General features: G+C 45.8%; 2 protein-coding genes across 2 annotated transcripts in view; one reads left to right on the plus strand and one right to left on the minus strand.

Moving 5' to 3' along the window:
• Positions 1–238: 238 nt before the first annotated feature.
• TPT1 (tumor protein, translationally-controlled 1) lies at positions 239–4,457 on the plus strand. Its single transcript, XM_010020304.1, has 4 exons — positions 239–429; positions 1,150–1,255; positions 2,713–2,829; positions 4,227–4,457. The coding sequence occupies exons 1-4, from the start codon at positions 239–241 to the stop codon at positions 4,227–4,229; spliced, it is 417 nt and encodes a 138-aa protein (XP_010018606.1). The 3' UTR covers positions 4,230–4,457.
• Positions 4,458–13,657: 9,200 nt separating this feature from the next.
• GTF2F2 (general transcription factor IIF, polypeptide 2, 30kDa) overlaps positions 13,658–22,539 on the minus strand; it is a 49,756-nt gene continuing 40,874 nt past the window's right edge. The window contains exons 4-5 of the mRNA XM_010020306.1: positions 20,582–20,725; positions 13,658–13,777 (exon numbers count right to left, since the gene is read on the minus strand). Of these exons, the coding sequence (XP_010018608.1) occupies positions 13,658–13,777; positions 20,582–20,725 (264 nt within the window). The remainder of the gene's footprint in view (positions 13,778–20,581; positions 20,726–22,539) is intronic.

Here is a 22,539-nt window from a genome sequence, read left to right on the forward strand (position 1 = left end):
GGACAGTGACGGCTGCTAATACGGTTGCTGTGTGAGGGTTCAGTGCTGGTGGTGTAGTGAAGGTCGGGTGCTGAGAGAGGAGCCTGGCTTAAAAAGCCTGTGCTTGGGCTGCAGTCAGGTTCCTTGCACTTAACTGTGGCTCTGAAGTCATGCCCTGCTGTCAGGTCATAGATGTGTAAGAGCAGTAGCATTAAGATATTTGCAGAGCCGTTAAGTTTTTTGATGTCTCTAAATCTAGATGGTCACCAGGACAGAGGGTCAAATTGATGACTCTCTAATTGGTGGCAATGCCTCTGCTGAAGGTCCTGAGGGAGATGGAACAGAAGCCACAGTCATAACCGGTGTTGATATAGTAATAAACCACCATCTGCAAGAAACCAGCTTTACAAAAGAATCCTACAAGAAGTACATCAAGGATTACATGAAAGCGTAAGTGTCAGCAGGCTTTTTCTTTAAATCGGATGGCAAAAGTTTTAGGTTGCTGGGATTTTAGAAACAGGGTTAAACTTTATTCCTGTAGTAGGTGTTAGTTCTGATACAAGTGCCAAACTCTCTGTGAACTTGAGTAATGTCTTAATACTTGGCAAAACTGGAGCTCTAAAGAATTGATAGTGGAATATCTGAGTTTATCTTGGCTGCTGTACAGGACCTGGTCATGTGCTTTGGATGTTATTTGTAACCTTACTGTTTTCTTTTGGATTCATCTATACCAGATGTTCATGTGGAAGGGGGTGAGGTGGTGAAGAAAAGCTTCCTGAAGCTTTTCTAACTTGGCAGTTTAAATTGCCATAAATAATGTGTGAATGGAACTTTCGCTAATTCAAGGTGTAAATTCTGTTGCTTGTGGTTCAGTGGGTTAGTACTAAAGGAGAAAAGGCTTTGTGATACTGAGAGTACTGTTTGTGCTGTGAAAATGGCTTGCTAATTTTTTGTCTACCGCTAGCTTAGAAGTAAAATGAGCTTGATACAAGTGTCAGGCACTGTTCTGTTAATTGACTAGCAAAACTAAGTTTGGGGGCTTTAAGAGGGGGAAAAGCAGCAAAATCAAACAGTTTGACTGCTAATAATGCTTTCTGCTATGATGTGATGCTGCTCAGTGGAGTTACTAAGGTAGAACATGTTTTCAGATCTTGTTGTTTTTCCTTCCAGAATCAAAGCCAGACTTGAGGAACACAAGCCAGAGAGAGTAAAGCCTTTCATGACAGGGGCAGCAGAACAAATCAAACATATCCTTGCGAACTTCAAAAACTACCAGGTAATGAAACTTATGTCTCCCTATGGTAGTGTGGCAGTGATAGAAGCTGTGATTGGCTCATTGGCTGAACTAGCTTGTTGAGAGCTTTGAGGGCTCCTATTATCAGGACATTAACTTGCCCTTCTCTGAGGGTATTAGGGACTCAGAGTCAGGGAAGAGAAATGGCATAGAAATTTAGGTGTTTGGGTGATCTTGTTTCAGCTTGCAGTGCTTGTAGGTAACTACACTTGTAGTTAGCATCATTTAGGAACTGTGGTGTTTAAGACTTGAAAGATGGATCACTTTGGTACCTGCTGTGTCTTAACTCTGCTGTTCATAGCAGTGTGATAAAACTATAGAATTGTAGAATGGTTTGGGTTGGAAGAAGCCTTAAAGATCATCTAGTTCGAACCCTCTGCCATGGGTAGGGACGTTTTCCACTAGACCAGGTTGCTTCAAGCCCTATTCAACCTGGCCTTGAACACTGCCAAGGATGGGCCCGCCACAGGTGTGATAAAACTATAGAATTGTAGAATGGTTTGGGTTGGAAGAAGCCTTAAAGATCATCTAGTTCGAACCCTCTGCCATGGGTAGGGACGTTTTCCACTAGACCAGGTTGCTCCAAGCCCTGTTCAACCTGGCCTTGAACACTGCCAAGGATGGGGCAGCCACAGCTTCTCTGGGCAACCTGTGCCAGGGCCTCACCATGATCATAGTGAAGAATTTCTTTCTAATATCTGATTAACTCCACCCTTCTCCAGTGTAAAGCCATTCTCTGTTGTCCTATCATGACATGTCCTTGTGAAAGGTCCCTTTCCACCTTTCTTGTAGTCCCTCTTTAGGTACTGGAAGCTGCTCTAAGGTCTCCCTGGAGCTTTCTCCAGGCTGAGCAAGCCCAACTCTCTCAGCCTGTCCTCATAAGGAGAGGTGCTCCATCCCTCTGATTGTTTTTGTGGCCCTCTTCTGGATGGTAGGTTGGGCCTCATCAGAGGAGACTCGAGGGGGAGAATCACCTGCCTTGGCCTGCTGGTCACATTCCTTTTGATGCAGCCCAGCATACCACTGGCTTTCTGGGCTTCAAGTGCATGATGCCTGGTCACGTGCTTATCAACCAACACCCTCAAATCCTCAGGGCTGCTTTTGATCACTTCATCCCCCAGCCTGTATTGAATACTGGGGGTTGGCCCAGCCCAAGTGCAGGACCTTGCACTTGGACTTGTTGAACTTCCTGAGGTTCTCACTGGCCCACCTCTCAAGCCTGTCAAGGTACTTCTGAATGGCATCCCTTCCCTCTGGCGTGCTGAAAACTGAGGTAGTTAGGTGGCACTAAAATGGATAAGCTGCAGAAAGCAAAATCCCTGCAGCTCGTGAGGGGGAGTTTTAAATTGAAGTTAGAGATGTTACAGTTTTCTTGTGTAAAAAGGCACTTTCTCCTGGTAATAGCTCATTAAATGTCTCAGTAACGCATTTCTCTGAAGTTCTTTGTAGGAGAGAACATGAATCCAGATGGTATGGTGGCTCTCCTGGATTTCCGTGAGGACGGTGTGACCCCGTATATGATTTTCTTTAAGGATGGCTTAGAAATCGAGAAATGTGTAAGTCCTGGGTGAATGTGCCCAACTACATGATTACTTCTTCCAGTGCACCACTTGTTTCCTTGTTAAAGTTGAAGAGTAGCTGCCAGCCTAAAAACTTTAAAGGTTGAAGTCAGTACAGCCTGATGGGTGCTTCTTGTTAAACACAGTGCCTGAGACTTCCCTTGTGTGCCATTCAATCATACTGAACGGGAGGTAGTTTCACTGCAGTGATTCATGGTGACCTCATGGCCAAGAAATGCGGAAAGAATTACCTTTCTGAGACGTGTGTAACTACTTGATTAAAGACAATGTTCTCTGAAATGGAACACTTCTACTTTGGATCCCTCTTCTGGGGGTTAATTGTGAAGTATCTTACTTGGTCTTGTTCCCTCTTCCACTTATTCCGATGCCCTTTTTTGTTACGCAAGAACTGTCTGTTTGTAAATTGCCCTAAATTTGGGAACACGGTAATAATCAAGTATTTCACCTTACACTGTCTGGAATCTCCAGCTGTCTGAGCTCAGACATCTCCTGTTTGCTTTATCTTTTAACTACACTATGTTGGAATGTGGTTGCAACAAAACAGTCTTTGGATCCTAACACTTGCGTTTTTAGGCTTATTTGGAGAGCAGTGGGATTTGCTGTAGGCTGGCAGTGTGGGGTCGACAATTGCTTTGCCCAATCATTGTGGCCTCATGAAGTCTGTTTATAGCCAGCTAAATTTATCTGTAAAGCCTCTTAGAGGCTTTCTGGTATGCAAGTCATGTAAAGATGAACCAACTTGTAGTGTGGAGCAGGAGCGCAACTGCAGGAATACAGACACACCACCTCCTGCAGCCTGCCTGAGGAGGGGTGATGCCTGCCCTGCACCCTGGAACAGGCCCAGGTCACCTGGAAGGTGCCTCCTCAAAGCAGAAGCTTGTGTTCATCTCCCTTACTTGGGCAGACCTTTTGAATGTGTAATTCTGGTACCTCCATCTGCTTCAGGATGGACTAAAAGAATAGTTTTCTAGAGGGAAAAGTAACCCATTACAGCTTCTTGGTACAGCTTCCGTGAGAGGCAGTACGTACACTGTAAGCTTTATTACTTGCTTAGGATATGCTCTTAATTGAGGGGAAACCTGAAACTTAGTGTATCAAGCAAAAAGGGTATGAATGAGTATCCAGTCTGGCTTGCTCAGCAGCTGGTGCCAGTTGGTGTGTATGATGATAAGAATGATCAGCATCCTCTGATAGACCACGAGCACTTTTTCTGTTGCTCTCTGGTTTGCACTAAGATGCAAAAATAACTTCCTTGCGCTTTCTGCCTGCCAGCCTGTGGCAGCTCAGATTGAATTAGGGAATACACAAGCAAGTTACAGAAACTTACTGTGACTGTCATGACCTTGAACTAACATTTGCTACTCTTGTTTCAGTAACAAATCAAACATTATGGTTTTGGATCACCTGTCTTCATAGCTGGCTGCTGTTTCTTCTTCATCGGCACAACACCAGGAATCGGCAATGTCTAACTGGACTGATGTCATCTTGAGCTTTATTCACTTACTTTGACCCTGATTTGGAGTGGAGGCATTGTTTTAAAAAAGAAAAAAAAAAACCATCTGTCATGTAGATTGTCAAAATAAAACTCATTTAAATCCATTCTAGGTGATGGCTGTTGGTCTAATGTGTTTCGTAGGGTGACTTGCAGGAGAGGTTGCAGCAAGGCGTTTGTCCCAGGATTCGGTACTGTCAGTAGTATAGCCTGGTCCTAGCATGTTACAGCTTGGCTATAGGCTTTATGCAGTTTCTACCTGTGAGATGGGAGTGCAAGGTCAATAAGGCAAAGCCCAAGAAATGTCATCGTGATGGAGTGGACCACCTTCATCTTTCGTGATTTCTGGAAGAGATACCAAATTAATAACAAAACCCCAGAATGGAATATGTGCTATTTGAGCTCAAGTGCTGCTGAGCTGCTGTGTCAGACAACGATACTTGAGTCTGTCCTCAGTTGTAGTATGACTTGAAGATCAAGATAGGAGGATGGATGGAGCAGAGTCTTACACCAGCACTCCCTCTGAGCACAGGTACTGGGAACATTGTGGGGAGAGGGTTTTCCAACAGTCTGGCTGTGGTACTGGCTCCTGTGTATCCAACAGCTGTTCAGGAGCAGATTAATGAGAGAGCTCCAAGTCACAGGATTTTTTTGGCATTCTGTATTTACTGGGAAAGGAAATATTAGAATGGCCTATGCCTGTTGTAGGTTTACACACAGCAGGTGTGTGTCTGGGCTTGAGTCTCAGCTGAGCATTGGTAACTTGCTGTTCCTGCTGTGTTCCCTGTTAGTAAGTGCATCTGTTTGACAGACCTGGAGCAAACGGCCATTGCTTCTCAGGTTCTTGCTGAGATGCAACAGTAACAGGTTCCTTGCGCTTTCTACCTGTCTGACCTCATGGCAGTCTGGATTGAATGAAGGGACACAAACACCTTTGCAGAGCCCCAGCTGGGGCCCCGGGGGTTATGTTGCTCCTGACGACACTGTGTGTGCCCCTGGCTGGGGATGTTTCCTCAGGCTGCAAATCACCCATGTTTTTCTGCTGTGGTGGAGGCAGAGGTACAGGAGGCTAAGGTGCCAAAAGGGGAGGGCATGACCTGGTTGCCACCTGCTCATCTGTGAGGCCTCAGGCCTTCACTGCAGAGTTCTGGCATCATTGCTGCCTTGTGTCGGGTTTGGCTGGAGGTAGGTTTCTGCAGGGGGTGAGATAGATGCAGCAGCAGGCTGGGAGGAGTGAGATACTGCCTGTGGAGGAGGGAGGGGAGCATGGCCTAGTTATCTCAGCAGTTCCTGTCTGGTTTACACACTCCCTGTTTTAGTTGTGTGGGAACTTCATTTACATATCTTTCACTTTCCCAAGAAGGGGGCTTGGACCAGCTGCACTTCTGGCTGAGGTACAGTAATGGTGTCATCTGCACAGTGTAAAATGGTGCTCCTCTGCCTTCACCCAGTGGGGCTGAAAGGCAGGTTCGCTGCCTAAATAAAATCACTGAGCCAACTCCTGCTTTCCTTGCAGAGGGTTTGTTTAGTGGGGCCAGGTCAGGGTGTCTTCTTACCCTTTATTAAAAGCTGTGAGCCTTAAAGGAAGGGAAGAGTAAGCACTCACTTAGTTTGAGACCTCTGCTTCTCAGTGGAGTAAGGTTAGTGTGGGCAGGGCAGTGCTTGTATGGCCATGCAGCCCGTAATACCCTGGCTCCCACTTCCAGCGAGTTAAAATGTTCAAAACTGAGTGGTGATGGTAAGTGGGAGCAGAAAGGGCTCTTACCCCTGCTTGACTGGCGATGCTGGGATCCCCAGGGAGCAAGCCTGGAGCAAATAGCTGTGTGACAGCTGTGTATGAATGAGGAGGTGCTGCTTTGAAAAGCAGGTGGTTTAAAAGCATGCTGAGCACAGCCTTGCTGTTGGGTCGAAAGACCTAGGGCGAACTGTGAGCCATCCTCACCACCCCCGGCTGATTGGGATGTTGAACTGGTGTGTACAAACATACCCAGCCAGTGGGTCACCTCTCAGCCTCATGCTTTTCTGCAGGGTGCAGGCTCGGATGGGAAGTCTCCCTTCTCTCCTGTTGTAATAAAGTCAGTTCAGAGGCTCTTGAGATGCAGGAGGTGGTTCTGTTCATCCCTCCAGAGAGCTGCAGAAGTGGTTTTGCTGCTGGCTGCACTGTGCTTCCCAAAAATGCACTGCTGCCTTCAGTTGCACAGGTCTCACTGCTCTGGTGCCAAGCCTGCCCCGCAGCAGGGAGGAGAGGTTAAACCACCCTTGGTGGCAGGGAAGGACCATGGGGGTGACAAGCAGTGGTCTGGGATGTGCTGCTGTGGCAGCTGCCCACAGTGAAGGCAGAGTGAGGGGATGTTGGGATCTGGCTCCTTGTGGGAGCTGCTATGTGCTGTGAAGTGGGGGGCCCCCAGACTGTTGACAAGTAAATGCACTTGTCAACAGTCTGCGCTGCAGCTCTGAGGTGGAAGTGAAGTTGGTGTATTTCCTTGCAACCCAGTTCCCCTTCTTGTGTCTCTTCATTTCATGCAGCTGTTTTCTGGGGGCTGAAAAGCTAAAGCGATTGGAGAAGGCAAAGCTTCATCCTGCTGTAATGCTACAGCTTTGGAGTTACTAAATTGATAAAAATGCCCCATCATAAGAAATTACCCTGGTGCTGCTTTAACACAGCCTGAAGTGAAGGACTTCATCCCTGGCAATGTTCAAGGTCAGGTTGGACAGGGCCTTGAGAAACCTGAGAAACCATGGCAGGCAGGGTGGAACCAGTTGAGCTTTAAGGTCCTTTCCAACCCAAACCATTCTAGGATTCTGTGACAGCTTTACAACCAGGTGTGTGGCTGTCCTGGAGCCCTGTGCAGCCCTCAGCTTCGGGAGGGAGAACCTGCAGAGGGAAGATTTACATGAATAGGAGTAGTGGACAGAGTTGCTGGTGCTGGCTTAGAGCAGGTGAGGCACCTCCATTCCACCTCTGGCTGCGCTTCCTCAGGCTGCAGCTGCTGTGAACTGGGATGTTTTACTCTGCACCAGCCAGCAAGTACATCTCCATGTTGCTGCTGGCCTGCAGCAGAACAGCATTTAAACACAGTGTTCATTTAGCTTGGAGATAAATGTCTTGGTAGGAGTTAAAAACCCCAGCCAAGCCTGGAAGTCTGCCATAAACCACCCAAAAGGCATTGCCAGGAGCACTTGTGCTGGTTTGTGGTCCCTGCACCTTGACTGCCTTTTGGTTGTAGCTGCAGCTGGGAGCTGTTGAGCACAGATCACTGCCAAGTGGCTGTGGCTGGGGGCCAGCAAATGCTGGTGACCCTGGAAGTGTCTTATGCAGGAGTTCCAGGATGCTGAGGATGTGCATAGCTGCTGCATGTTTCAAGCCATTAGAGCTGCATTCATCACCTTCTACTTGAGGCAGAAAGGAAAAGCACCCCAGGAGGCCTTTTTGAGTCTATTTTCATGTGTTATACCAACCTCACGCATGAGGCAGCGGCTGAATGTGGTGAGAAAAATGTTGAGCAATAGTTTCTCTGCAGCCTCCTGTTATCCAGGGAGCCAACAGCCAGGATTCACCTCCTGGTCTGCCACCAGCAGCAGCAGGAGGAAGCAGAGCTGGTGTTTCAGAGAGCAGCCCCTTTCCTCCCATGCTCGGCAAGGTGTGTGCATGCCAGCAGCCCTGCCAAAGCAATGCAGCTGCTGGGTTTTTATAGGGAATGTCCAAAAAATCACATGTACAGAAAGGATTTAAGGATTAACTTCCAAAATTCTTTGTAACAGAGGAGTTGAGAAAAGGCCTGGATGTAAAGCTGGATGTTCCCTCCCTGGTCACTGTGGATGCTCAGCAGGCAAACCCTGCTGTTGGTACTGGAATAGGCTGGTTCAGGGGCTGAGGTTCATCTCTACTTCTCAGCAGTGTCTGCACCTGAGCTGGGCACCCTCGGCCCCTCCAGCTGAATCAGGGTGGGATGATTTGTTGCCTCCTGCAGCCATATGGTCAAGCTGCCCACAAAAAGGCATTTTAAGGGGGTTAGTGCAGCCCTTCACCCATCAGCTTGGGCTGCCCTGGCCCAGCAGTCATCTGGCAGCACATGGTGTCCAGTTCATCTGTTGTGATGGGGCTTAGGCTGCTTGGACCCCCACAAACCCACCTGAGCTGAATGGGCAAGATGACAGCAGCTGCCCATGAGTAGAAGGGTTTTGAGTTCATGGCCACCTTGGTTACTGCAGTCTTCGGGAAGGACACGCAGGAAGAAGGTCTCATGTGCTGGTGGACCCTGCATGGACACAGCCCCTGCTGCTTGCAGCCTTTCCCATTGCTGGACTATAAATAGTCTCTTCCCAAGGCCAGGCCTGGCTGGGTGGCAAAGGGAGGCTTCTCAGGAATCCACGTGGCTTTGATGAGCCTCTCTGGAGAAACTTACATGTGTGAAGCCCAGGCTGGGTCAGTCTCATTTCACTCTCCCAGTGAACTGGTGGGAGCAGCTGGATGGGTGCAGCTCAGCTCAGGAGGCTGACGAAAGACACTCCATCACTTCCTTCATTGCTTTTAATCAAGCCTTTGCCCTTGCCTGTTCCTCTGGTGCTTGGTACCTGGTTATCTGTTTGGAGCTGCTGAAAGCCCTGCCTCCTGAGGTGCTCAGGCCCCTGTAGAAATCCCACTCTCAGGAATGAGCTCCAGAGGTAAAACCAACTAATGGGATAGAGGGGAAAAGGAACAGTCATTCTCTTTTGAGACTGAAAACCAGCTACTGCAGCTTCTAGTTATTTGCCTGTAGTTGCAAACGCACTGGCTGCAGAAGCCCAACCCCCTGTTTAAGACCATCAGGAGCAGAAAGCCCATCACAGGTGGCTGCACTTCAATTCTTTATTCCAGCATCCAATGAACTCAAAAAGATTTTGAGTTTGAGAGCTGAAGGCGAAAGAGTTTGACCTTGTTGAGCCAGACAAGAGGTGTGAACCTTAAGACACCTGCTGTAGCACCGGGTGCTGAGCTCTTTAGCAAAGGGCCTTTTTTGATCTTTCCTATTGCAGTTTGTCATCCCTGTGGGAATAATTAAGCGCTCCCTGAGAAGGCTGACCCTGCAGCCTGGTAGCCACATGCAGTCTGGGTTAGGAGAGCCAAGAAAGTCCTCCAGTCCTGCCACTGATGTGAGGAATGGGGAGGGTTGCACCCATCCACAGCTCTTGGAAGAGCTCAAGAAGCAGAGCATCTTCCAGGTGAGCCCAGAGCAACCGCTCAGCTCTGATACTGTGTTAGTGAGAAGAATGATTTGACAGGAGCCAGTTAACGCAGTGAGTAATGAAAATGCCATCCTGGAGACAGGGACATGAGGCTGTGGGTGGGCTCAGCTGACACACGCAGGAGGTACCTTCAGCTGGAGCCAACTCCAAGCAGCTGGTGAAGACAATGCATAGCTGACTCAAAGCATGGATGGCTTTTAGGGAGCATCCATTGGGATCATGGCAGCAGTGACTGCGGCAGCTGCATCATGGTTGCCTCACATCAGGTCATGTCCATGCCACTGTCACCTGGGCTTACCAAGTATGAAGTTTCTCATGACTCAAATAGTCATTTGGGAGAATCACAGAATCACCTAGGTTGGAAAAGACCTTTAAGGTCATCAAATTCAACCTTTACCCCAGCACTGCCAAGCCCATCACTAAACCATGTCACTGAGGGCCTCATCCACACGGTTTGTGAACACCTCCAGGGACGGTGACTCCACCACTGCCCTGGGCAGCCTGTTCCAATGCCTGAGCACCCTCTTGGTGCAGAAATTGTTCCCAATATCCAGTCTAAACCTCCCCTGGGGCAGCTTGAGGCCATTACCTCTTGTCCTGTCACTTGTTACTTGGGGAAAGAGAACAACCCCACAACTCCTTTCAGGTAGTTGTAGAGAGTGATAAGGTCCCCCCCTGAGCCTTCTCTTCTCCAGACTAAACAACCCCAGGTCCCTCAGCTGTTCCTCATCACACTTGTGCTCCAGGCCCTTCACCAGCTTTGTTGCCCTTCTCTGAACCCCCTCCAGCACCTCACTGCCTTTTTTGTAGTGAGGGGCCCAGAACTGAACACAGGATTTGAGGTGCAGCCTCACCAGTGCCGAGTACTGGTAAGAAATAGTATTGCTGGAATAGGCATGCTGGAGAGTAGACATGCTTTTAATCTCATTTAATGGCAGGTAGCACACTGATAATTCTGCTCGTGCCTATGGGACTCGCTTGTGGACCCGTGTTTTGACCACTAATATTCAAGAATATCAGCACAGCACAGTGAGACAGCAGCACATGGGAAGACCAGCAGGGAATCGGTGTTCATCACTGCTGTGAGTTCAGGGCTTAAATTAATCCAAATGTGGGGGCTGGGGAATCAGACTTGAATGCCTACGAGCCTCCTCCTCCTCCCTTTGGCAGATGGCAATCCTGCTAACAGCGCTTGCTAAGGTCCCCTTGCACAACAAGCGGAGCAGAACTGGAGAGGTTTTGCTGCTTGTTACGTGCGGGATCCAAATGAGGTTGCCCCAAATACTAAATCACGATTGTAGCCTCGCATGAAGTTCTCCCAGTCCCACAGTGCTTTGAGTTACTGCAGAAGGGAGAATATGGGGCCCACAGCAGCGTGTCCACCCTGCTGCTTCAGTCTCTAGGGTGGCTTGGCTGCAGGCTGGATGATGACCTGCCAACGGCACCTAAGAACACCTCTACCCTTACTGTGCGCTCCCACCAGGTGGGAACCAGCCGTGTGCTTGAATGCACGGCACAGCTGCTGGTGTTGGCACAGGAGAGCATCTTCAGTCCCTAGGTCAGCAGCGTCTCTGTTGGCTCACTGTACCCTTCTCTAATGACACATGGATTTTGTGTCTGCTTTTGGGGCTAAAATTCCAGTTGTGTCCTAACAAGCTAGAAAGCCTTCAAATCAATGCAGGAAGCAAGTAAAAGAGTGCTTCATGAACTGCCTGGTTGCTGGACTGTCCACTAGATAGTTTATCCTGGCATAGCGTTTCCTAGTTCCATTTATGAGATCTGGTTTCCTCACTGTCCCCCATTCTATCTTGGAAACTGGAGCTACTCCAGAGAAGGCTGCAAACAAACCAGTGCACCTTGGCTTTCCTCACCCCTTCTGTTGCTTGTTGGTTGAAAACTCCAGTGCTCATTTACTTCTAGCACACTCATTTGTAATGATGCCCATAAAAATCAGTCTTTTGTAAAACCCACAAACCCCCGCATGCTCTGTACACTTTCCACTACTCCTAAGCAGAGCCTATTTACCCTGTCCAAAGGCACTCTGCAGATCAATAAAATACCTACTTTACTTAGATCTTCTGGCTTTCCACACTGACTGATAAGGTCCCTCTCAACTGAACACAAATTGTGAAGCAGTAAACTCAAATAAAACCAAAATTACTTTCCTGCTAAGCTAATCCTGCTGGGATCCTACCAAAGGCAGCCTTTTCCCTCTGAAACAGCACGGTCATTTTTGCCTGCAGCACTGAATTACAACACTACTGTATCAGAATTGCGTGGCATCGCCCTGCACGGTTTTAGACCACATGAGGAGCAACACAAAGGAGAAGCTGACCTACACTTTCTAGGTACCTTAGCTGCTCTAGGAGGACATGAATCCAACAAAGGAGCCCAGCACATGAAAAGCAAGAGTTCTCATCCTACGTGGTCGTGAATGCAAGTCTCCAGAGGACTTGAACAGCACGAAGAGGACAGCAATGTGTGCAGGCTTTGGCTATTGCTGGGGAGTACGTCACATACCATAGGCAAGACACGAAGGCTGACTTCCTGGGTTCCTCTCAGCATCCTCATGTATCTCCTGCAGCAATTATCAAGCTGGGTCCTGCTTGGAGAGCCTGAGGAGGTCTGAGTCAATGACAGTTAGTTACGAAAGCACGCACACATCCATGGAACATGGTCTGCTCTTCCAAAACTCTCAGCAGTCCATCTCCTGGGAACTGGCTGCTTCATGCCACAGGAAGCTGAGCACCAGCAGGAAGCTATTCCTGTGGAGAGATGCACACAAATAATCTAGAAAAAAGTGAATTGAGCAATAATAAAATGTGTGACTTGCGTGTAGGGGGCCGGAGTTGTTTTATGAACCTCTGAAGGCATCTGACCCTGCTCCAAACCTTTCATTGCTTCCAAGTGGAACAATAATGGACTGTTTGCTTCTTTCACAGACCTATTGTCTTATCTGTGTGTGCTGAAAGGATGCACACACCCAAAGGACCAGAGGGAATGTAAAAGTTGTGCTGTAAAACCTCACCTTCTGCTTCATTTACAGGTGTGCTAATGAAGGGTTTTCCACTCAGTTTTCTTTGCCTTTTTTCTTTTTTAAACTTAAAAGCTTTGAGAATCTAATGAAATAGTCCCACCCCATCTGCCTCCCTGCTCCCTCCCAAAAAGGATGCTGAACAGACAACCCTTGCAATGTGCATTTCAGAAATGGGGGAACAGAGACACAAATACCTCAAGCTGTCTTGCCCATAAGACACAGTAACCCAGTGGCAAAGCCAGCAATAAGAACCTTCATACCCACACCACCATGACTTGTGTTCGGTCAATAATGCAGAACATTGTGTGGTACAAATTAAAATAATGCTTTTATTGATATGTTTCAACATAAACCATGTGTAACATCATAAAAACCAAACAAAAGATAAACCTATTCCTTGATGGACTTATTAGACAGACATTTCGCTTTTTTTCTCAGTAATCACCTGGAGGAGATTGTCACTGACCTGGCTATCAAACAGCCTTCTCTTTAGGGCTTTTAGCTGTGTCCATTTGTTCCCGTGGAGTCTAAGGACTGTGATGAGCACCGCAGCTGTGGCTGTATTTCCTAAAGCCTGATCCCAAAAGGAGCATCATGCCAGACCCACCCCAACAGTGCACAAAGAGTTGTGTACTTCTGCAGCCTTGCAGACGAAGCCTTGACAGATCCCAGCAGAAGGGAGGGTATTAACCTGGTTCTGCTGGAATGCAAACACACAAACTTACAGGTTCCTTCAAAGTCACTGACGCTTGGAAAATCCACAAAGCTACCAAAAAAAAGTAAGATCAGAACTCAAAGGATTTCTAATAAAGATAAATCTAAAACAAGTTTATTCTATAAATATTTTTTTCCCTGTCAAAAGACAAAACATTGTAAAAACATACAAGAAATATCCCTTGGGAAAAAAACCCCCACCAAGCTATGGAAAATAACAAAGTATCATCTGCTTTGATTTAACCTGCAGAACTGTGCTGTGTTCAGTTCTGAAACCCACCACAGTTCCCTCAGTGCAATCACTCTAATTCCCTCTTGCTATGTAAATGCTATCGTTAATCACTCTTGTCTTCTCCTTGGTAGTGTCTGTATTCTGGCTTCAGCTCCCATGTGTTTTTGTGGGTCCCCTTCACATTGTAGATGCCTATTTCTCTTAAAATTTCTTTCAAGTATATCTGAAAGGAAACAAAAATCCGAATTAAACAGGCAGGCAGTCACCACGGCTAAAAAACTACACGACATCTCACCATCTGCTCCATCACATCAGCTCTGTTCATAATCATCAAATGTCACTGGGCAGCAAGGCTGGCTGATGGCATGAACTTGTGTGATAATGCCTGTGGGACTTCAACTCCCCTGGCAGCTACACACCTGCCGGGGTGCAGAGACACAGGTACTAGACTAGCTAAGTGGATGCTCCACAGGCTGCTGAAGTGAAGTGCCCAGCGCCTCTGGGAAAGCAATGCTGAGGTTATAGAATCACAGAATGGTTTGGGTCGGAAGGGACCTTAAGAATCATCGAGTTCCAACCACCCTGCCATGGGCAGAGACACCTTCCACTAGAGCAGGTTGCTCCAAGCCCCTGTGTCCAACGTGGCCTTGAACACTGCCAGGGATGGGGCAGCCACAGCTCCTCTGGGCACCCTGTGCCAGCGCCTCAGCACCCTCACAGGGAAGAATTTCTTCCTAATATCTAACGTAAATCTCCCCTGTTTCAGTTTAAAGCCATTCCCCCTCATACTGTCACTACATTCCCTCGTAAAAAGCCCCTCTCCAGATTTCCTGCAGCCCTCTTTAGGTACTGGAATGCTGCTCTAAGTTATCTCACACATCCTCCTTCTGCTGGAATTCCCCCAAGCTCTTGGCTTTCTGTCTTGCTTGGGGCAGAATTATCTTGAAACTCCCTGCCTTATTCAGACCCCATCAAAGCCCCGAGCTTTTGGTTTTCATGCTGTTGTGCAAAGCTTTAAGCATTTTACTACAGCTAGATAAAATTTAGAGGAGAGCTGAGCAGGTGCCAGAGAATTTTCTAATATGTTCAAATATTAAGGCTAGGGAGAGTAATTAAAATCCCCCAAGTAAAGCTATGACACCAGCAGTATAACCTCCAACAGAAGACAGCTCACTAATATCACCCTCCTTTACCCTTTACAATAAACACCCATAATTTGTTTCATTCTTTAAAGAGCCGTTTGCCTGCTTGTTTGTTTAAATATTAATGGGGACTGATGCAAGCAGATTGCCATGGCAACTGCAGACCACAGCTTAAGAATCCCCACATTACATTCATAATTGCTTCACTTTGAGCAATTTAATCCTCTTTTGAGTGCATACATTGACCTGGGGTTACTGGAACCCTTGTGTCCTTTGTCCCTACAGTTCCACTAAGCTCAAATAGCAACATACTTCAACTCATCAAAAAAAGCAAGTATTTGTTGATGATATAGGAAAGAAGAAAGGCTGATGGCCCAGTCTCTTCCTTACACTCTTCCCATTTCTTGCTAAGTGCGAAAAGTGGGAAATAAATAAAAGGTCTGTTCTCAGCCAGTATGAAGAAGTCTCTTTTAGAGAAACTGACCATTACTCGCTCTCAAGGAACACACTGAAAACTGACAAAGCAACAAAACCCCAGATCCCACTCTAATGACGATACTTTAGGGGGACTCATGGAGCAGAATTCTTCTTAAAAAAACCTATCAAAGCAACGAGGGGTCTTTGTCCAAGAAGTAAGAAAGTTGAGCGCATCAGACTGCGAATACAGAGTATTTTCTCAGGCTCTTTTCTCCGAGCAGCGCGGCTGCCCGCAGGAGCGGTCGGTTCATTTTGCACCGCGGGGATGGCTCATGGGTCTCCGAGGGCGCACAACGCAGGCCCCAGCAGGTGGCAGCAGGAGATCAATGTACCTCTGAGCGCGGCTTTCCTCGCCCCGTCTAGCGCAGAGGTGCTGCCGTTCATTACGAATGTCCTCGCTGCGACAGCAATTGGTGCGCGAATGTTTTTGTACGGTGACATTGCTGTTGTGCAACGCGTCTCCTGCAGGTGATGAAAGCAGGTGAAAAACAGTGCGGGCAGCAGGGCGAGGGACGGCGTCCTCACACTCTGCTCCACCCTGGAGAGGCCACATCTGGAGTAGGGTGTCCAGTGCCGGGCTCCTCAGTACAAGAAAGACAAGGAACTACTGGAAAGGGCCACGAGGATGATCAGGGGTCTGGAACATCTCTCTTACGAGGAAAGATTGAGGGAGCTGAGCCTCGTTAGTCCAGAGAAGAGAAGACTGAGAGGGGATCTCATTAATGCACACAAGGCAGGTGCGAGGAGGATGGTGCCAGACTCTTTTCAGTGGTGCCCAGCGGCAGGACAAGGAGCAATGACCATGAACTAAACCACAAGAAGTTTCACCTCAACATAGAATCATAGAATCATAGAATAGTCGGGGTTGGAAAGGACCTTACGATCATCTAGTTCCAATCTCCCTGCCATGAGCAGGGACACCACACGAGGAAGAACTTGTTTACATTGAGGGTGGCAGAGCGCTGGAACAGGCTGCCCAGGGGGGTTTGTGGAGCTTTCAGTAGTGTCACTGACAGACACTTCTAAAGTGGTGAGCGAGTGGAAGAAACATCCAGATTCAAGGTTAAATTCTCCTCCAGTCCACACAGACAGATTAATGAGAGCTGGGATAAGTGTAATTGTGCTTAGCCCTTTAGTACATTGATATGCAGTTCCTGGTCTAGAGACCTGGTCTGCATCTGGGAAACCAGGTCACAAGGTGTGACGATGCCACAGGGCTCAGACAGAATGAAACTGCTACGGCTGCACGGTCTATGGCTCCTGCTGTCCCGTGGCACTATCTCTGGGTGATGCTTTCACAAGGCAGCTCTCACCTCTCACTGGTTGCTCATGCCTCCACATCACCCACCCAGTTATAGGAAGCTTACTTTTAATTTCAACTAGTTCTCAGACCCAATTCCCCAGGCAGTTCTGCTTCTCTCTGGACAAAACTTTCATGAGTTTTGAGTTCACAGCCTAACAAAATGGAACAAAACCAACCTAAACTGAATAGTAAGGTAACATTTGTGCCACAAGTGAGGGCACTCCAAGCTGGGACCGTGAACTGCAGCAACTGAGCATCTACAATGTATTCCTTTTTGCCATCTCCGCTGCAGGGGGAAACAAGCAGCAGTGGGTTTAGGGAGGGCAGCAGAGCGTGTTAACTCAAAAAATCACGCTGTGTGCACACACAATGTGGAACTGTTGGAGCTTTTAGACAATTAAAACTCCGGGATAAACCTGCTGTGCAGTACTGAACTCGAGAGCAAGTGGCTTGGTGAGATGAGTTCAGAGGATGTTACGATTTTTCCTGTGGGATCTCTTGTCCTTCCATAAACCAGGACCCTCCACCTGCGTCTGTGCTGTGCCAGGTTGGCCTATACATCTTGAAGCATAATACTCGGTCTGATGCTATATCATCAAGAGAAATTCTCCACTTCCTCCTGTGATGCCAAATACTGCATTTTAGAGCCTGGTGAGTGCTAATCAGGGGCCCACAGTTCCTCTCTGAAAGGGATTCAGTATGTTTATATACACATAATTCTAACACAGAAGCTAATCTGTAGGCAATTTGTTCTACATTTAAGGCATCTTCTGCTTTGTTACACCTTCCCTTGTGATTTTTCACATAGAAAATGAAATGTTATTATAGAATTATGGGATAAAAATTTCTGAGAGAGAAGTTAACCTCCTAGCTCTGAAAATCCTTCTGGAACTTGGAGGGAAAATCCCCCACTGTATTTAGGATAACTATTACTTAAAGCTGAAACAAAAAACTGCAAACAATCTACCCCATTTTGAAAAATACAGTTCGTATCAGACCACTGGTTCCATACTGGTTCCATTCTTCACAAATATTTGATTGCTCACATAAGAAGCATGTTATGTTCTCAGCCATCAAGTCCAAATCTAGAATAACTGCGTATTTCCAGGGAGCACTCAGTATTTACATCTGGGTAGGTGGCAACAGATTTGACTACTACTGCGAGTTCTTCTTTTTCATTAGAAAAGAAAACAAAGCAACCCAGGTTTCCCAAATATAACAGGAGTTTGTGATTTCACAATCGCAAAATAAAGATGGCACCAATTTCCTATGTAACATGCAACATATTCTGCAGCATTTACTATTTATGTTTACCATTACGTAAGAAAAATACTCTTATTTATCTGTAACTTCAATAACAAAGATGTTAATTCCCTTAGGCAAATGTCTTTTAAACATTATCAGCCAGTGAGGTGAGCACCTACAACTTCATCTTAACAGGAGCTGAGGAGACAGCAGCAGCATTTTTTCCCTCACGTCTGAAAATAACTTCAACATTTAGAATCTTGGAGGAGAAATTACATACCCAGACAATCTCAGACAGCATGACAGAAAATAAAGCAGTGAGCACTCAGCACAGATTAATTAGCAGCCAACCTCTGTACAGTGTGGGGAACGCATGCCTGTTCACCTGCTGGCGTTTGGCTTTTTTTTGGTCAGCTATAGCTGCTCTGCAAACAATAAAATCACAGTGGGCATTAGGAATAGATACTTCGTTTTCAGATAAAATCCCCAAAGCTGCACACCAGAGGTTGAAGTCAGCAGCACCAGGGGTGCTCACACTCAGAGCAAACAGCAGCTGAGTGGCAGGAACAGAGGGACAGTATTTTTGCATGGGAATGGATGCTATCAGCAATAAAGTTTTTAAAGGGAACCCAGATAGGAAATCAGGATAGCTTTAAATGTGGGGTAGATGATGCTGAAAGATAGTTCGGAATTTATCACCATACTGGCTGAAGAAAGGCATCAGGAAGAGGATTTTGGTCATTTATTTTCTGAGGGGGTTTGAGGAAGCTGGATGGACACCAACACCTATGTCAAAACCCCGGCTGGCAATGAACACAAACCCCTTAACTCTCACACACAGCTCAAAACTGAGACTGCACAGCCCACTTGAGGGAAGGGGGCTTAATGGTCTGATTAATCTCAGGAGCCCTGAAGGACTTCTAGCCATCAACAGAGAGACTCAAATAAGAAACACAGATGGAAAAATAAAGCCCAAATCACATGTGACATTGGGTCAAATTAGCCTCTGATTTCCTTTTAATGTATCTGTATTATTAAAATGGTTAAAAAAAACCCCAAAAAGGCTAGATCTACTGAGATGAAAGTACTAGCACAGATCCACTATGCTACAGGCAGAATATATTCAGGAGCATATGATGACAGCAGAGATACGTAGATCGGCATAGAAATTCATCGTAAGTGTAATGGAAGTATTCATGTGAGGTATTTTGCTCTACGTATCTAATCTAATAGCTACCCTATATACCTAATCCTTGGGGCAGCAACAAAAATTTGATTAATCTTGCCCAACTTTTGGTGCTTAATGAAGAAATTTGTGTCAGAAGCACAGCTTTTTCAGGCTCCTCTGAGCTGATGCAGACACAGATACATTCGAGAGGTAAATCATATCACAGGAGGAAGAAAATGTTTGTTCTCCCGTGGCTTAAATGGGAGTTGTGGGTGACTATTTCGAGCTAAAGTCATGCTAGGTGGGATAACGGGATAAATCTGCACCTACTTACATTCAAAGTGATCGACACAGTGACTGTCACACCTATCTCTTACAAAAATAAAAAAGCTTTACATTTTCTTGCCACTTTCTCCATATCTTCCTCCTATTCCTTCCTCCTTCTCAGCTCCCATGATCCAAACACCTTCTGGCCACACAGATAAGAGTTGACTCATTAGATATATGAATGGAATAGAAGACACGAATACATTATCCAGCTAGTTTCTCCCAAGGTACTAGAACACCATGAACCTGCTGTGTTTGAATTGGGTAACATCTTTGTGCAGTTTCTTAACCAAACAGATTGTACACCTTATACAAATCCTCTGATACAGATCCACTGAATTCTAAATGGGAAGTGATAAAAGTAGTAGACATCTCCATTTTTCCCCTCTTTTACAGAGGAATATTTTTTTCCCATAATTCAGCTGTCACTGTTCCTTCTTCTGCCTTAGCCCTAAGAACTTTTGAAATTGTTGCTCCATTTAGACTCAAGCATAATTAAGTCCCTTTAAGACTTCTGAAAACTGCAGCTGGGTTCAGGATAGTCATCAAAGTCAGCAGTGAAAAACATCAAAACCACCAAAATTCATGTGTCACTGTCTCCCCCAGCTCCTGCCTGGTCTGCTCAATGAAAGCTTGAACAGGCAAAAGAGGGAAAGAACTGGAAAGTTAGGGTTCATAGATGAAGTGGCTGTCAGACATGGCAGGATAACAAAACCATCATGTAAACAAATGTCTTCATGCTCTTCCTGTTTGTGGAAACAAACACCAGAAATGTTTTTCAAAAAATCAAAATAAATCCCGAGTATTAACCGCATAACTTAGTCTAAAATTATTCTATTTGTAAAGAAAATCAAGTGACTTTGGGGGTGTTGGCCTGAGCTCCTAACATGGACAGTGAGTGTATTTAATACTAGTTGCATGAAACACAGTTTTCTAGACCCACAGAGAAAGAGTAGCCCCTGTTGCTATGCCAAGATAAAGTTCAGAAGCTGAAGGAAGGGCTGACCACTCACACCCTCTACTGCCAACAGCAACAGAACTAGGCTGTTACTTCAGTGAGGATAGGAGTAACATGGGAGACATCCAGAGCATTACAGAAATTGGTTTCTAGTATTAAAACAAACCTAAATAAGAAAGAGACCATTTAGGTTGCTTAAACCACCTCCGTCAAGAAAAAGCATATTCACTTCAACTCCTACAGAGTCCTACAATGGTGAACTTAAAACTCGATGATTTCTGTTTGTTGTAAAACATATTTAGAGAGCTGTTTCAAAGGCATACATAGTAAATGATTTTCTGGATATGGAAAATATACACAATAGGAACTACTGAAAATGGTTGTATTGCAAGACCACTAGTACATACCACTGGCTGTTTGGTTATGTCCACCAGGTCTTTAATGTTGTAATACTGATGCTTCTCAAAGGCTGAAAAAAGCATGTCCAACACTTGTTGTTTATCGGCTCGAGCCCGTTTTCCATCTTCTTTTTTCTTCTTCTCATATTCAATCTATCAAATGCCAAACACATTTTAAAGACATTCATATGTAACACTGTATAATTCTCAGTGCTGAACATTAAGGCATAAAAAATCTATTTCATAAAACACTGTTCAATGACTCAGTGCTTTTCATCTGGGAAATTTTCTCTTGAGCATTCAAATGTTCTTTTCTGAACATAAACTAAGTATTTTGTCCTCAGCAAATTAAGCTTTTCAGATAGGTATCTCTGCTTTAACCAGTAAAAAACCTCAGGAACAGAGCCTGCACTATGTGCCCAAACCCAGAGAGATAATTAATATTAGTACAGGAATCCATACTGAGATGGTATTTTCTCCACCTCTGTTGATATCAGCTTTTGCAGAATAACGACGAATTTCAAACCTACAAATTGCCATTCTCCAGAAAACCTACAGACCAGCATGGCTACATCTACTATCGTAACAACCACCTGCACAAAGGATGCTCAAATGGACCCTGGACACTGCCTCATCTGCTCCAGAAACAGCACTCAAGGCAACCGCTCCACCAATATAAAACCGATCTTCACCAAGGAAGACACGCTTTGAGGATGCAGATGGTATCCCTTCAAGAGAAAGCCGAGTAGCACATGCAAAGTTACAGTACTCCAAGAAAACCTCTTCCAAGCGAGTAGAGGCCCCTTGTTATCACACATCATCTTATTTCAGAATAAGTATTAAAAAGTACTTAACTATCATAATTTGCACAAGACTGCCTCCAAAAATACTTCCAGTATTTCCTCAGATTAATCATCAGAAGCAATATTTGCACAGGCCAGCACATCCCAAACAAACCCCAATCACCAACATCTGCCAGCACATCACCCCATCCACCCCCTGTGCCACCCTCAGTCCCAGAAAACCATCAAGCTCCTTGGAACCAACAGAGGTGACCCAGAAGGTAATATAATTCATGTAACCATCAAGTGCTCTCAGGCACACTGTGTGGGTGAATCTGAAGAGGCACAATGTACAGGAGAAGAGATGCTCGTGATCAATAAGGGACACAAGCCTGGCTGTGAGATAATTTTGTATGGGAGTTGTTCTGCCTCTCATGTCTTAAACCTGATCCTCAGAAAGAAGTCCTTCAGAGAAACAGCCTAGAAATGAAAATCACAGTTCTACTGGATACTAAAAATCTTATTTTTAATAAGAGACATTAGCTTTTTGGCACAACTTATTTTTTCCTATGTTTCCTTGCCAGCTAACTCCCTCCTCCTCTCTTGGTGAAAATAGCCTGTATCTTGGAATCTGTCCCAAAGTGGCTAAAGACTATTACCACCTTTGCCATTGCTCACGGCTCTCCGGCCAGCCAACTTTCTCTTTCAAATCCTGATAAACATGTACATCATTAAATTGAATGCAGAGCAACTATTCCCAACCTTTAGCTTGAAGTCCACCACTTCTGCTTAAAACCTAAGATGGGCTTGGGCAACCAAACACTTGTCTTGCTTTTCCAGCTGTATGTTATTGTCATAAAAAATACAACCTCTCCACGCAAACCCAGACTCTCAGGACAATCTCTGAGAAGAACAACAAAAAACCCATGGTACTGTTTGTACCTCTTCAAATGACATATAGTGAAAATGTGCTTAGCTAGCAACTAACTACTAGTACAACTCTCTCCATGAGGAGAAAAAAATCACTTTAAAAATGATGCTTCCCACACAAAGGAACAAAGTAACAATAAGGAAATTCTCAACATTCTCTCCCTGGTGTTAGGTCTGTGACAGGACTATTTCACGACTGGCTATAAAATCCTAATTACACGAATAACAGTCTCCTGGAAAATAACATATAGTGGC

The sequence above is a fragment of the Nestor notabilis genome, unplaced genomic scaffold (assembly GCF_000696875.1).
Source record: "Nestor notabilis isolate BGI_N333 unplaced genomic scaffold, ASM69687v1 scaffold1078, whole genome shotgun sequence".
Classification (NCBI taxonomy): Eukaryota; Metazoa; Chordata; class Aves; order Psittaciformes; family Psittacidae; genus Nestor; species Nestor notabilis.

What these genes read in the sequence shown, in the direction of transcription:
- TPT1 (XM_010020304.1), top strand. Translation starts at nt 239, where the DNA reads ATGGTCACCAGGACAGAGGGTCAAATTGATGACTCTCTAATTGGTGGC. An exon ending in ATCAAGGATTACATGAAAGC is followed by an intron (nt 430 to 1,149) that starts GTAAGTGTCAGC and finishes TTTTCCTTCCAG; the next exon opens with AATCAAAGCCAGACTTGAGG. An exon ending in CGAACTTCAAAAACTACCAG is followed by an intron (nt 1,256 to 2,712) that starts GTAATGAAACTT and finishes ATTTCTCTGAAG; the next exon opens with TTCTTTGTAGGAGAGAACAT.